Source organism: Elephas maximus, chromosome 8 (genome assembly GCF_024166365.1).
Source record: "Elephas maximus indicus isolate mEleMax1 chromosome 8, mEleMax1 primary haplotype, whole genome shotgun sequence".
NCBI lineage: Eukaryota > Metazoa > Chordata > Mammalia > Proboscidea > Elephantidae > Elephas > Elephas maximus.
The window spans coordinates 84,752,586-84,767,226 of record NC_064826.1 but is presented as its reverse complement, the minus strand read 5'-3'; the positions used below and the strand labels follow the sequence as shown (position 1 = coordinate 84,767,226).

Sequence of the window (14,641 nt, the reverse complement as noted above, 5' to 3'; positions counted from 1 at the left end):
TAAGAAAAATGGTATTGCTCAAATATACTGGTTCATATCTTCCTTGGAATAGGGATGTAATTAACCTGATGGACCAAATCTCAGAGGTAAGAGCTTTATTTTTAGCTAGATTTCTACTAGATATCCGTAAATAATATAGTTTATGCAAACAAAGTAAATCCACTAAGAAATCATATCAATAATCAAGGAAACAACAACCTAAAGACATGGTCTCAACCCACATGGAGCAAAGGAGAATGAAGAACACCAAAGACACAAGGTTAAATACAAGCCCAAGAATCAGAGTGGGCCACATAAATCAGAGACTACATCAGACTGAGACCAGAAGAACTAGATGGTGCCTGGCTACAACTGATGACTGCCTTGACAGGGAACACAACAGAGAATCTCTGAAGGAGCAGGAGAGCAATGGGATGCAGACCCCAAATTCTCGTAAAAAGACCAGACTTAATGGTCTGAATGAGACTAGAAGGACCCGGGAGGTTATGGTCTCCAGACCTTCTGTTAGCCCAAGACAGGAACCATTCACAAAGCCAACTCTTCAGACAGTGATTGAAATAGACTATAAGACAGAAAATGATACTGGTGAGGAGTAAGCTTCTTGGATCAAGAAGACACATGAGACTACGTGTACAGCTCCTGTCTGGAAGGGAGATGTGAAGGTCAAGGGTGACAGAAGCTGGCTGAATGGGTATGGAAAAACAGGGTAGAGAGAAGGAGTGTGCTGTCTCATTGGGGGAGAACAACTAGGAGTATATAGTAAGGTATATATAAGGTTTTGTAGGAGAGACTGACTTGATTTGTAAACTTTCACTTAAAGCACAATAAAATTTTTTAAAAATTTATAAAAACTTGAAAATGCAAGCTGGGAAGAAAGAGAGGAAAGAGGGAAAGAGCAGAAAGGGAAAGGGAAGGAAAAGAAAAAAATCTTCGAGGTCTAAGAAATGATATAATATTGGTAGAAAGTAACTTTACTGTCATTTTCTTTTTCAGCCATGCAAGTAGAGAGGGTAGAAATGAGACCTACATAGGCATTCTTAATCTTGTTTGTGCCATGGGCTGATTTACCAGTTTGGTAAACCCTTTGGACTCCTTCTCAGAACAGTTTTTAAATGCATAAAACAAAACGCATAAGATTACAAAGGAAATGGTTACACTGCGATACAACTTAACTCCAAATTAAGAACCCCTGGGACTAGGAGGATATATCTAAAGGGGCAGAAAAGGAGATTCAAAGTACCTATGCTCAAGAATCATCAACCATCCCTATCAAAAAATAGAAAACAAACTTTTTTTTTAATCCACAAGCCAAAAATTGCAAAGTATTTTAGATTAATAAAAGGGTTATAAAAATTTTTTTAATTCTCAAAATTTTAATAGACATATTATATAGAAAAGCTTGAATGCACCAAGAATACCAAGATAGTGTAGGTGGTCCAGGAAGGTATCACCAAACAAATGAGGTCAAGCAGGCAAAGCTAACAAATTCGTACTGTAAGTCACTGAAATATATCGCATCTGACATATTTCTATGTATCATCTGATTAATTTCTATCAATCAGAATGCAGTTTACTGGTCAACTGCTTCTATTAAAAAAAACTCTTGGTTTCAACCCTTATTGATGAAAGTCTACCTGAAATTCTAGTACAATTTCTAACCCTAACCAATGTTAACTGAAGTGTTTGAAAATTATTACTGAAATGTATGAATGTATGAATTTCTTAGTATTTCAAGACACTCTGGCTTTCAGCAATGTACGAATTTAACTGGAAATAATCAACTTTCTACAAAAGTTTCAATTACCTAAAAAAGAATGTTCTAAAAGTAAACTATCCCACACTTATAGAATTTTTACGCAGAAATCTGATTTTTAGACTTCTCCTTGAAGTCAAGCTCCTTTTGGTTATGGTCACCAATCATAATACATACAAAATCGTTCAACTAGATTCTCCTTGGACCAAATATGACCACAAAGACAGAATGCTGAACTTGCAATAAAATCTGAGTTCTCCTCAATTCTTACTAACAAAAAGAATGACAGGATAGATGATATAAGTGTGTTTCAATATTACACTTTATCATGAACATACATACTATATATTCTTTTGTAAATGTCAAATGCTTAACTTTTATACTTATAAATGTGTTGTATTTCCAGTCTAATCTGTGAGCTGGAGATAGACATATACATGTACTTTTTAAGCATTTTTTTTTTGAGTGTCTAGATGGTATAAAAATTATCTTAAACAAATCTTGTCACTGACTTAGAAAACACAGCACTTTCAAACATTAAAAAAAGATTAACACCCCTTTTCTAAGATATATTTCATTCTGTTTTCCAAACTGGTAAGCTTTATTCAGAACATGAAAGCATCACTTGCTTTCTCCTTTACTTTACAAAATCTGTCTGGGTATATTAACAAACAGGCTAAAGGACATTAAATTGTCAAACCCAAATCCCAATCTCTAGTTCTCATTCCCTGGCTTTATATATAATTTTTAAAATAAGGCATATGGGATGTAATTTAATCTTCCTTTGCTCTTCAGCAATTTGTAACCATCATTCCAAATAATAGTTTCAACTGTGCTGTAAAACATGCTGAAGCTATTTTAGTGCTCATAACACCTTCTGCCAGTTCTTTAAAAAAAAAAAACGAATCTCTACTATTCATTAATTCATTCAAATGCTAGATAAATTAGATGCTCATCTGGCACCTAACAAACAGGGACAGGGAGATGAAGCATACAAAAACAAATAAAATGGACTTCTTGTTTCATCTTGTATCTTCTGCAGGAAGAATTACAGTTCTACATGCTTTATATACTAAATGACTAAAACAAAAACAGCTGTAGGGGAGCGGATGGTGAATATTAGCAAATATTTCATATAGCAGATTACATATGAGCCTTGGGCTCAGAGTTAATGAATAAACAGGCTTTCTAAGCAGGTACATTCAACAATAACTTTTTTCCCCAAAAAACATTCAGTTTGCCAGTTAGATCAACTCTAATCAATAATCTTTTTACTGAACTAAACATTCAAATACAAGTAGTTGTATACAGTATCACCTATGAGAAATCTACGTAGCGTAAGAAAATATTCTCAATAACTGAAGTTTACTCTTTCAATTCCAAAACTAACTTAAAGATGCTTTTTCCCCTTGATTCATGTTTATCTTAATCAACATAAATTTGTGTCATCTTACATACTATGAAAACAGCAAAGGACTTGAGTTCTAGTCTTCGCTGCGCTCTAATTACCTTTATTACTTTAAATAAGTCACTTCATTGTTTTAGGCCACAATTCCCTTATTTGTAAAATAACAGCCTTTATGGAAGCAGACTGCCACATCTTTCTCCTGCAGAGAGCTGGCAGGTTCAAACCACCAACCTGTTAGTTAGCAGTCGAGCACTTAACCACTGCACCACCGAGCTCCTACGATTAGGTTACTAACCCAAAATTCAATGGAAATGATTATAAACTAGAATCTGGATTAACAGAACATCACTGTCAATTACTGTATCAAACAGTACGAGCCTTTGCCAAAACAATAAAATCTGACTAATTACAACACCATTAATTTGAAATTTGTGATATTTTACTTAATACTTTCTCAAAACCAGAAGACATCAGAGTAATTTTATACATTACTTTATCATATAAGAAGCTATCCTTTTAAGCTTTCACATCAAAAGAAACTATTCACATTTATTTACCTTATAGATCACCCTTATCTGTTCATCAAGAACCTCTACCCTATAAGGATGAGCACAAATACATTATATAATTGCTTCTGAATTATTCTATGATTCATTATTTTTCACCTATTTATCCATTTTTAAATCAAACAAAATTAGTGAGATTTAACTACACTTGTATTTTGTTTCAAGTACATAGTTTTATTGTCATTAATAAACGTACTTAAAATCTGTGACTTGCCTGATCAAACTGGGTAACTTCTTGGCCGGCAGGAATTTGTAGTCCCCAAAGTCTATACTTTTTGGCAACACTGGAAAACTGTAATTCCAAAGGAATCTCAACTATATCAGATCGATTTAGAATTTCAGTGTTTCCATAGTCAATGTACCTCACCAGACACTGGAAAAGGATAAGAACCAAATACTAATACTGAACTTAGATTAAATATCACGAAAGAAATCACTAATTTGCTGCTTTCTATTAATTACCTGTAAATCAAGATAGCATTTTATCTAAAATTGACAAAACAGAAACAGAGCTCTAGAAATAACCTCAGAACAAAGCCTATAGTCCATGAGACAAAGTGATGTCTATTTTTAGTACTTGTTAAATCCCATCAGTACCATTTCTCATTTTAACTTTTTTTTTAAACAATTGGTATTTTAAATAAATATAAGCCCATGATGCTTATGGTCCTCTCCTCTCTCTCCTGATGTTAAAATCAATCATCATTCTGAAATTCAAGATGACCTGACAATAAGACCTGAAAAGAAAGGCAAAATTATCAAACTTCTTTTGAAAAAACTGAACACACTCCAGTTACCAGACCTTGCAAACAACTCATATTCACCCTTACCTCTAGCTCTACATCTGTTTTAAAAAAAATAAAAATAATTGATTACAAAGTCAAAAGTAATCTTGCCCTTTCATTTATTTTAAAGTCAAAATTCATTTTGCCCCTTATTTAAGAAGTTAAATCCAACCCAAAAGCAAATAAAAACTACCATCTCCAGCTGTCATATTATAGAGCATAGCTCTACTGGTGCTGTTGTTAACTGCCACTGAGTTGACCCTGACTCATGAAGACCCCATGCACAATGGGATCACATCACTGTGATCCAAAGGAAATGTCAATTAGAAAGGTCTATTTCACTAAGATAAACTGTTACCTATGATAGTAATAAATCACAAGATTAAAAAAAAAGAACCCAAGTTATTCACAGCATTAGTCAAACTGCTTCAACTTATCGCTACCTTATTACACAAAGAAAAATATGTAAAAAAGCTATATAATATTATAAAGTACTATAAAATATAAAATGCTTTAAGGCTAGGAAAGCAGATGTAGAAAAAACACTAAAGAAAAGCCTACAAAGATGCTATTACATAGCTGCAATGTACAACTAACTGCCACCAAGCAGCTATTGAGAATCCTGTCTCCCCAAGTCCCCTTAAAAATCTCCCACAAGTTCACATGTGAAAAATAAAATAGCTAAACACAAAGGAAATTCATTACATTTAATCCAGGTATAAGATTATTAACAATATTGATATCAAGTATGTAAAAAATAATCTAACTTCAGAGTCAATCAAATGTTATTTTCCTTCTCGTCAATTTTAACACAATGAACTTTAAAAGTTACTCATTAGCAAGAACCAAATATTAAGAACTAAGGTACAAAGAACGAACTGGTCACCAAAGATAACCTACAAATTATATCATCAAGTCTTGAACAACTTAAATTCAGAAGAACATTCCTGACTTTTATGTTTTCTTTTTTAAAAGCAATCTCTTCTGTGTTCACTAGAAAAGAAAAAGTACATTTCAATCAATTTATTATTTCAGTGAACCAGATCATATAACTACTATGAATAAACAATGAAGGGCTAAATAAGCATCAGAGTTTGGAACTACAATACATAATTCACCAAGTCAAAAGAACTAAACACTTATTTCCTGCCTTTTCATCACTGATGACTTTCAACACTTTGCATCTGTACCAACATTTATCTTCAGAAAACAATCCGCCATAAATCTACAAGAGAAAAAAAGGCAAAATTTTAACCAACTAAAGCACGCTAAGTAGATCAGAATAATGGTTACTACTGATTAGGCACTGATTGTACAAGAAGCACTTTATACAAAACAACGTATTTAATTCCCACAACAGCACTATGAAGCAAGTATTTTCACCACACTATGCCCAAAGGCATAAGCTAGGAAGCAGCAGAACCAAGATTCAAATTCAGGCAATTTAACTTCAGAGTGTATTACACTCTTCTGCCTCCCAAAAGACAAAATGGAAAAATTAAAAAAAGAAAAAAAAAAAGGCTTAAAATCATACTGGTTTTAAATTATGGTATATCCACACAATGGAATACTACGCATCGATAAAGAACAGTGATGAATCGGTGAAATATTTCATAACATGGAGGAAATCTGGAAGGCATTATGCTGAGTCAATTTAGTCAGTTGCAAAAAGACAAATATTGTATAAGATCACTATTTTAAGAACTTAAGAAATAGTTTAAACGGAGAAGAAAATGTTCTTTGATGGTTACGAGAAGGGGGAGGGAGGAAGGGTGCTAGAGGGGTATTCACTAATTAGCTAGTAGATAAGAACTACTTTAGGTGAAGGGAAAGACAACACACAATACAGGCGAGGTCAGCACAACTGGACTGAACCAAAAGAAAAGAAGTTTCCTGAATAAACTGAGTATTTCGAAGGCCAGCGTAGCAGGGGCGGGTGTTTGGGGACCATGGTTTCAGGGGATATCTAAATCAATTGGCATAATAAAATCTATTAAGAAAACATTCCGCAGCCTACTTTGAAGAGTGGTGTCTGGAGTCTTAAATGCTAGCAAGCGGCCATCTAAGATGCATCAATTAGTCTCAACCCACCTGGATCAAAGGAGAATGAAGAACACCAAGGATACAAGGTAATTACGAGCCCAAGAGACAGAAAGGGCCACTTAAACCAGAGACTACATCAGCCTGAGACCAGAAGAACTAGATGGTGCCTGGCTACAACCGAAGACTGCCCTGACAGGGAACACAACAGAGAACCCCTGAAGGAACAGGAGAGCAGTGGGATGCAGACCCCAAATTCTCACAAGACCAGACTTAATGGTCTGACTGAGACTAGAAGGACCCCAGAGGTCATGGCCCCCAGACCTTCTTTTGGCCCAGGACAGGAATCATTCCCAGAGCCAACTCTTCAGACAGGGATTGGACTGGACAATGGAATGGAGAGGGATGCCAGTGAGGAGTGAGCTTCTTAGATTAGGTGCACACTTGAGACTATGTTGGCTCCTCCTGCCTGGAAGGGAGATGAGAGGGTAGAGGGGGTTAAAAACTGGCGAAATGGGCACAAAAAGAGAGAGTGGAGGGAGGGAGCAGGCTGTCTCATTAGAGGGAGAGCAACTGGGAGTATGTAGCAAGGTGTATGTAAGTTTTTGTATGAGAGGCTGACTTGATTTTTAAACTTTCACTCAAAGCACGATAAAGATTAAAAAAAAAAAAAAAAAAAGACCAGACTTACCGGTCTGACAGAGACTGGAAAAACCCCAAGAGTATGGCCCTGGACACCCTTTTAATCAGTACTGAAATTATTCCTGAGGTTCACCCTTCAGTCAAAGATTAGACAGGCCCATAAAACAAGCAATAATACATAAACAGCTCAACCATGTATGTGAGACTAAACGGGCACAGCAGACTAGGGCCAAGGATGAGAAGGCAGGAGGGGACAGGAAAGCTGGACAAATGGAAGTGGGGAACCCAAGGTTGAAAATGGGGGAGTACTGACATGTCGTGGGGTTGGCAACCAATGTCACAAAACAATATATGTATTAAGTGTTTAATGAGAAATTAATTTGCTCTGTAAACCTTCATCTAAAGCACAATATTTGGTGGGGAAAAAAATTCATGAAATTCAACAAAATTCATTCATGCTGTATCCTTAAGTTACACACTTTAAGTGAATTATACCTCAACAAAGGAAAAAATATAACTCAAACTACTCTTCAAAAGGTCTCCTACAGATTTTTTCTGAATTAGTGTCAAAGACAAGGGTTCTACTTTATTCATCATTGTACATTCAGTGCTTAACAGTGCCTAGTACATAAAACATGGTATTTTTAGCAGCTTCACTGAAATATAATTCACATGCCATACAATTGTCCCGTTTAAAGTGAACAATTCAATGGTTTTTAGCATATTCACAAGTATGCACAACCAGCACCACAGTAAATTTCAGAACATTTCCATCACTTCAATAAGAAACCCTGTCTCCTTTAGCTAGCTCCCCTTATCCCACTTGCCCCCCTTCCCCTAGCCCTAAACAATCACTAATCCACTTCGTCTCTACAGATTTCCCTATTCTGGACTTTCATATGAATGGAATCAGAAAGTATGCAGCCTTTTGTAAGCGGCTTCTTTCACTTAGCATTATGTTTCCAAGGTTAACCCATGTGGTAATGTGTATCAGTACTTTATTCCTCTGTATGTCCAAATAACATTCCATTGCATGTATATACCACATTTTGTTTATCCATTCCACCTTTCGTCTGTTATGAGTAATGCTGCTATAAAAATTTGTGCTATATGTTTTTGTGTGAACATATGTTTTCATTTCTCTTGCGTAGAATACTAGGAGTAGAACTGCTGGGTCATATGGTAACTCTGCGTTTAATCATTTGATGAACTGCCAGACTGTTTTCCAAAGTGGCTAGACCATTTTACATTCCCATCAGCAGGGTATGAGGACTCTGATTTCTCCACATCCTTGCCAACACTTGTTGTTACCTGACCTTTTCAGTCTAACCATTCTAGTAGGTATGAAGTGTGGTTTTGATTTGCATTCCCTGATGACTAATATGTTGAGCAGCTTTTCATGTGCATATTGGCCATTTATACATTTGGATGAATAAATTTATTAAGGCTGCAGTTGATATAAATTCTAAAAACTTGCTTCTTCCTTGCAAATACCAAGAATCCCAAAAACTATAAAACCTTACATATAGGAAAATGTAACATTCCTACACAAATAAGAAAGCTAACAAGAGAGATAGAATAATTATATCCAAAATTATGGCTCACCTTCTTTGGATCAAGATTCCCAAAAACTGAGCTGGCATGAGGACAAACTTCAGACAATGAGCAACCAATCTTCACAATATCCTTATTTCTACTGATGCTCTATAACGAAGAATAGGTTTAAGATTCAACAAAATACTGTTTGGCTGTGTTATACAACTGAAAGTTCTACTAAGCATGATCTTTAAAAGATTATGGACTATTAGAAATTAAATCAAATTCTTTTGTGTGTGGTCTTTTGTAATTCAAATAATGTCTTTATAAGAAATAGGACCAGGCCATAAAAAAGGTTATTTCCCAAGAAGTTCATATTACTTAGAATTCAAACCAAGGTACCAAATATTATTTAAATCATATGGAGAGGTTGCTTTAAACAATAATTATCTCTAGATTTTACTGTAGATCAATTTCCAATTACTCAAAACGGATGGCATATTTTGTTAAACTGTCGAATCTCCTCACGTATTTACTGTGTGAATTTATAAAAGAAACACATAAAAACAGTTTTAAAATATATACATTCCTCTGCACACAAATACTGTAAATTTGTTTATCACAGGGTTATGGGTTGGCAATTTGGAAACTACTTTAGATATACACTAGGATTGAAGAGATAATTAAATATATTATACCTAATAATAGCAGGGTTTCTAACTGTTAAAGAAATTACAAGTAAAGAACGAAGTCACGCTAGAATGAACCTGATTGTATTAGGTTAGAACTGGAAAGTATCAGTATGAATTCACAGTTGGTGGGTGGGTGGGTGTGTGTACACTCCAACAGCAGTAAGCACACCTACTGTCCAGATCTGTGTTTATGAACACCAATCTCCAATAAAAAGAACCATAATTTCTTGGAGACTAGTTGATTCCAAGCTTGAGACAAGGAAATAAAAGATGATTCTGGAACATCCGGTGGTGCTATAAAGTAAAGTACCAAAAAAAAGAATAGGGTCACATTTAAAGGACACAGAAGCCAAGCTGAAGGATCTCCCAATGGCCAAAACTGGGTCACTTTAAGCAACAGAATAAGTAATGACAGTATTGGATTATAATCCAAGGAATAAATACCCATGGGGTCAAATTAATACAAGTAAATAATTCACAGAGCAGGGATACATCTTCCTTGAAGAATAATTCCAATTAATATATGTACAAATATTGAGAGGAATAGGAAATCACTATTAGTCAAGCACCAAAAAAATAAATAAAATTAGTGGATGAAAAGTCAAGGAGACACAGGACATTTGCGTAGTCTCACAGTCTCTCTCCCTAAAACATTTATTGATTGCTAAGACAAAAACATAACTTTACAGTGAAGAAATCCAGCAGTTACCACCTTAACCAAGTGCATCAAGGCTATCTATTATCACCAATAACGAGATATATCAACATCGTAAACCTCCAATATGAGCAGTGAGAAGGATATAACTTTACTTTGTGGTATTCTTGCCAATCTATTTATGAGAAAGCATCAAACAAACCCAAATAGAGGGGTATGCTATAAAGTAACTGACTAGTACTCATCAAAAATGTCAAAGTCCTGGAAGACAAGGAAAAACTGAGGAACTATGAAAAATGGAAGGAAACATGACGACTAAGCACAATGTGGGATCCTGAAAAAAAGACAATGAAAAAACTGGTGAAATGCGAATGCTGTCTGTAGTTTAGTTAACAGCAATGTACCAGTGTTAATTTCCTGGTTTTGATAAACGTACTACGGCTATATAAAATGTTAGACAGGAAAGCTGAGTGAAGCATATATGGAAACCCTCCGTACCAATTTTGCAACTTTCTATAAAAGTTACTCCAAAAAGAAAAGTTAAATATACATACGTGCTAAATGTTATACCAACAAAATATTCAGTAACACTGGAAAGAACACGATTATGATGATCGAAAAGAAACTCTGGAAAAGCAGTTCCAAGATCATCGGGATGAGTACCTATGTCACTGTACAGTAAAAATGGAAACTAAATGTAAACTGACCACAAGACACATCAGACACTGTCTTTCTGAAAAAAAACTCCTGGAATTAGCATTCTATAGATCAGAATATACCAAAATATTCTACACAATTAGACTTTGTAGCTATATGGATTAAAATATATGGAAGCTCTTTCTTTCAAAATAAGGTCAAATACTAAGATTCCTTGAACAGCCACCCATCCAACTGGGCATACTAATAATTTACAAGTGTTCTAGTATAAGCGGATTACATGGTAAAAATTCACTACGACAGAAAAACAGACAACATAGGTGAGTAGACCTGACCCGTCAACAACAAAAAACAAAACAAATCTCTATTTGCTCTTCTTCATGCCTACACCCCCAACCAAATTTTACAATTTCTTTCTTGGAATAGGAGCCCTGGTGGCACAGTGGTTAAGAGACTGGCCAGCCGCTCCCTGGAAACCCTAGGGGGCAGTTCTCTCTTTCCGATAGGGTTACTATGAATCAGAATCAACACGAGGGCAACAGGTTTGGTCTGGTTTTCTGGTTTTCTTGAAATAATCATTAGGTTCATTTGGACACCATTACTAGTACTAATTTTTAATCTCTTCATTCATTTAAGACATGTCTCATGACTTTTTGAAATTCGTTTAAATTTTTACAAGGGCCTCAACATCACAGTTTAAATCAGAGGATGGCAAATTACGACCCCCCCCCACTCCTGTTTTTGCAATCTTAATGGATCACAGCTATGCATATTCATTTATGGATTGGCTATGGCTGCTTTTACACTACAACAGCAGAAAAGGCAAAGTTGTGTAGTTGCAACAAAGCGTAACATATTTATGATCTAACTCTTTAAATCATACATTTAAGCCCTAAGTTCAAATCATAATTCCAAACTCAATCAACAGCTTCACATAGGACTTAACCGAAATCAAAGTCTAAAGATGCACTGATCAATACAATAGCCACTATCCACTTCACAAGCGACTAGTCTGATTTGAGATGTGCCTAAGTCTAAAATAGACACTGGATTTCAAAAATTTAGCACGAAAAAATGTAAAACATCTTGTTAGCATTTCTTATGCTAATATCATGTTGAAATGTTAATATTTTAGCTATATTAAATTAAATGTATTAGTATATTTCCTTTTTTTTTTTAATGTTGCTGTGATAAAATTTAAAATTACTTGGGTGACTCTGTATCTTGAAGCCCTGGTTAAGAGTTCGGCTGCTAACTAAAAGGTCAGCAGTTCGAATCCACCAGCCATTCCTTGGAAACCCTATGGGGCAGTACTACTCTGTCCTATTGGGTTGCTATGAGTCGGAATCAATTCGACAGCAACACGTTAGTCTAGAAAATCTTATTTAAAATAATAAATGATGTCCCTATACATCGAACTTAAATATACAATTTATCATCCAATTTGGACACTGTGGAACATAATGGAGGTACAATTAACACACGATGTGCAAAGAATCAGAATACGTGTGCATCCTTTAGAGAATATGTGCATAAGCAGAGACACAAATCTACCACAGTAAATTTCTATGAATAACCCCTTTTACAAAATGCTTTATATAAAGATTTAAGAACACTGGGTTAATAATGTTCTTCTATAATTTTTCTTCTCATAAATTCTTCTATTTTCCACCTTGCCAATTCATCCCACCCTGAAAAAGGAGTTTCCACGCTATAGAAAGTATAGAGAAATTAGAAAATTGTTCAGGAGTGCTTCCAATTTTACATTTAGTAAGATACCGTGTCTCAAATTGAAAATTAAGTCATTTAGAAAAAATTACCAGAGATGTGAAGGCTTAATATCTTTCAAGAAACAATCTTAAAAAAGACCCCTAGATGGGGCTGTAACTTAACAAATACAACAGTCTCTCAGCATCTCGTGCAATTTATGCAGCCTAGATCATTCTGGAAGCCCTGGTGGTGTAGTGGTTAAGTGCTATGGCTGCTAATCAAAGGATCGGCAGTTCAAATTCACCAGGCACTCCTTGGAAACTCTATGGGCCAGTTCTACTCTGTTCTATAGGGTCGCTATAAGTCAGAATCGACTCGACAGCACTGGGGGGTTGATTCTTGGTTTAAATTGAGTGAAATCACAATCTTCCTTATTTTTTTTTATTTTTTTATTTTCAGGGGCTCAATCTATTATAAATATACCGCTCATAACTCTGGTGAAGCCTCGGCTATGGCCATCTGCCTTCTAAATAATGCCTGTGCTAAATAATGTTCAATAAAAATTAGGCATTAGGAATAAAAAAATTAGGCATTATGAATAGAAAAAACAATGATAAATATGTCCCAGTGTTTTTATTTTTGTTTTTGTTGGGAACATGGGTTACTGGGGTAGGGGAAGAGGAATCAACAGAGGTACTATTTACCTGTGCCCAAAACGTTACCGCATCTTCTACATGACTTCCAACAACATCGTCAACTAAAACCAAATCACAACACAAAGAAAATTAGACATTAATCAATATCACCTAGCTCTTACACCCAAAAATATTAGCATCGGTACCTTTATTGTAATGTGGATCTTCGTCCATGTTGACAATTCCTGAAAGACTGGAACAATTCAATACCTTGATTAGGTTATTATAATCATCTGGTAACGTGAATAAAGACTAAACCACGTATGTTAAAATTCTCATAAAAAAATGTTTTGTCATTAATAAACATATCAAATTTCAAACTCTAAATTAAAAACACAGCGCTCCCCAAACAAATTCCAAATCAGTTTTACAAGCTTTTGGTCAGTTAAATTTTAAAATTCTTCGTACTTTACTTTCTGATCAGTATTGGAGGAAGAATCTGTTTTGAAGACATTCTGGTACTATTTACTATGTTTGAAAAAATTATTTTTAAGCTGTAACAAAAACTGTAACAATAAAGTATTAAAGTTCTATTATTTTTTTGTCCTGCGACATTTACAGAGCTCATAACTTTTCTCTTTCCATAACTAGGAGATCATCCGAAACTCTGGTACTGTGGCGTTCCAAGACATTTTCTTCAGTAACTTATTCTTTTAGTCTTCTTATTGAGTATACTGTATTTTACAATTTCATCAAACATTTCTCTGGAAAACATTGTCTTAAACTTAGTAAAATGAAGAAAACCTTTACTTTGGAAATTCCTCCACCTACATCTCTGAAAAGTTATTTGTGGAATAGGTTAATTTTGAAATCTTATTTCAAAGGAGGAAAAATTACTTCTGCAATGATTATGAAGGAACTGATACTGTATCACTTTCTGCATGCCTGGATTACCAAATGACAATTCCTATTGCTCCAAATCTCTATTTCATGACTAGAATTCGTAATAATTGGGTACAGGTAGCTCCCTGGCACGGTTTTTACGAGGGGGGTTAAACTTTAGCCCACCCACTGAAACCCACTGCCGTGGAGTCGATTCTGACTCATAGCGACGCTATAGGACAGAGCAGAACTGCCCCATAGAGTTTCCAAAGAGCGCCTGGCAGATTCGAACTGCCGACCTTTTGGTTAGGTGCCATAGCACTTAACCATTACGCCACCAGGGTTTCCTTAAAGTTTAAAGGAAACGGAATTTGCAGGAAGGCAAAGAAACGGTGAGTTTCACCCCAGGTTAGGCCTGTGTGTCCCCTCTTCACGGAGAACAGAGTTATCTGCAATCAGGTTTCGCCCACCAGCGCCACACTCAGAATCAGGGTGCCATTCACCCTCAGCTCGAGGACGCAGGAAGGCCAAGAGAAGGGCCTTGCCCGAGATTTGAAGACCTACACCGTAACCACAGTAACCCTGGGGCGGCCATCATCGCACCTGCCCTAAGGGCTACTACTTACTGACCTCACACTTTGCGCCACAGAAGCTCTAGTGAAGTGACCCCGACCCCACAT

At 35.7% G+C, this 14,641-nt stretch overlaps 1 protein-coding gene across 2 annotated transcripts in view; it reads right to left on the bottom strand.

Annotated features, from left to right (window-relative positions):
- STK31 (serine/threonine kinase 31) overlaps positions 1–14,641 on the bottom strand; it is an 86,544-nt gene extending 71,903 nt beyond the window's left edge. For both annotated transcript variants that reach the window (XM_049893827.1, XM_049893828.1), the window contains exons 1-6: positions 14,592–14,641; positions 13,286–13,332; positions 13,149–13,201; positions 8,800–8,898; positions 5,663–5,737; positions 3,942–4,100 (exon numbers count right to left, since the gene is read on the bottom strand). In XM_049893827.1, coding sequence (XP_049749784.1) covers positions 3,942–4,100; positions 5,663–5,737; positions 8,800–8,898; positions 13,149–13,201; positions 13,286–13,332; positions 14,592–14,641 — 483 coding nt within the window. The remainder of the gene's footprint in view (positions 1–3,941; positions 4,101–5,662; positions 5,738–8,799; positions 8,899–13,148; positions 13,202–13,285; positions 13,333–14,591) is intronic.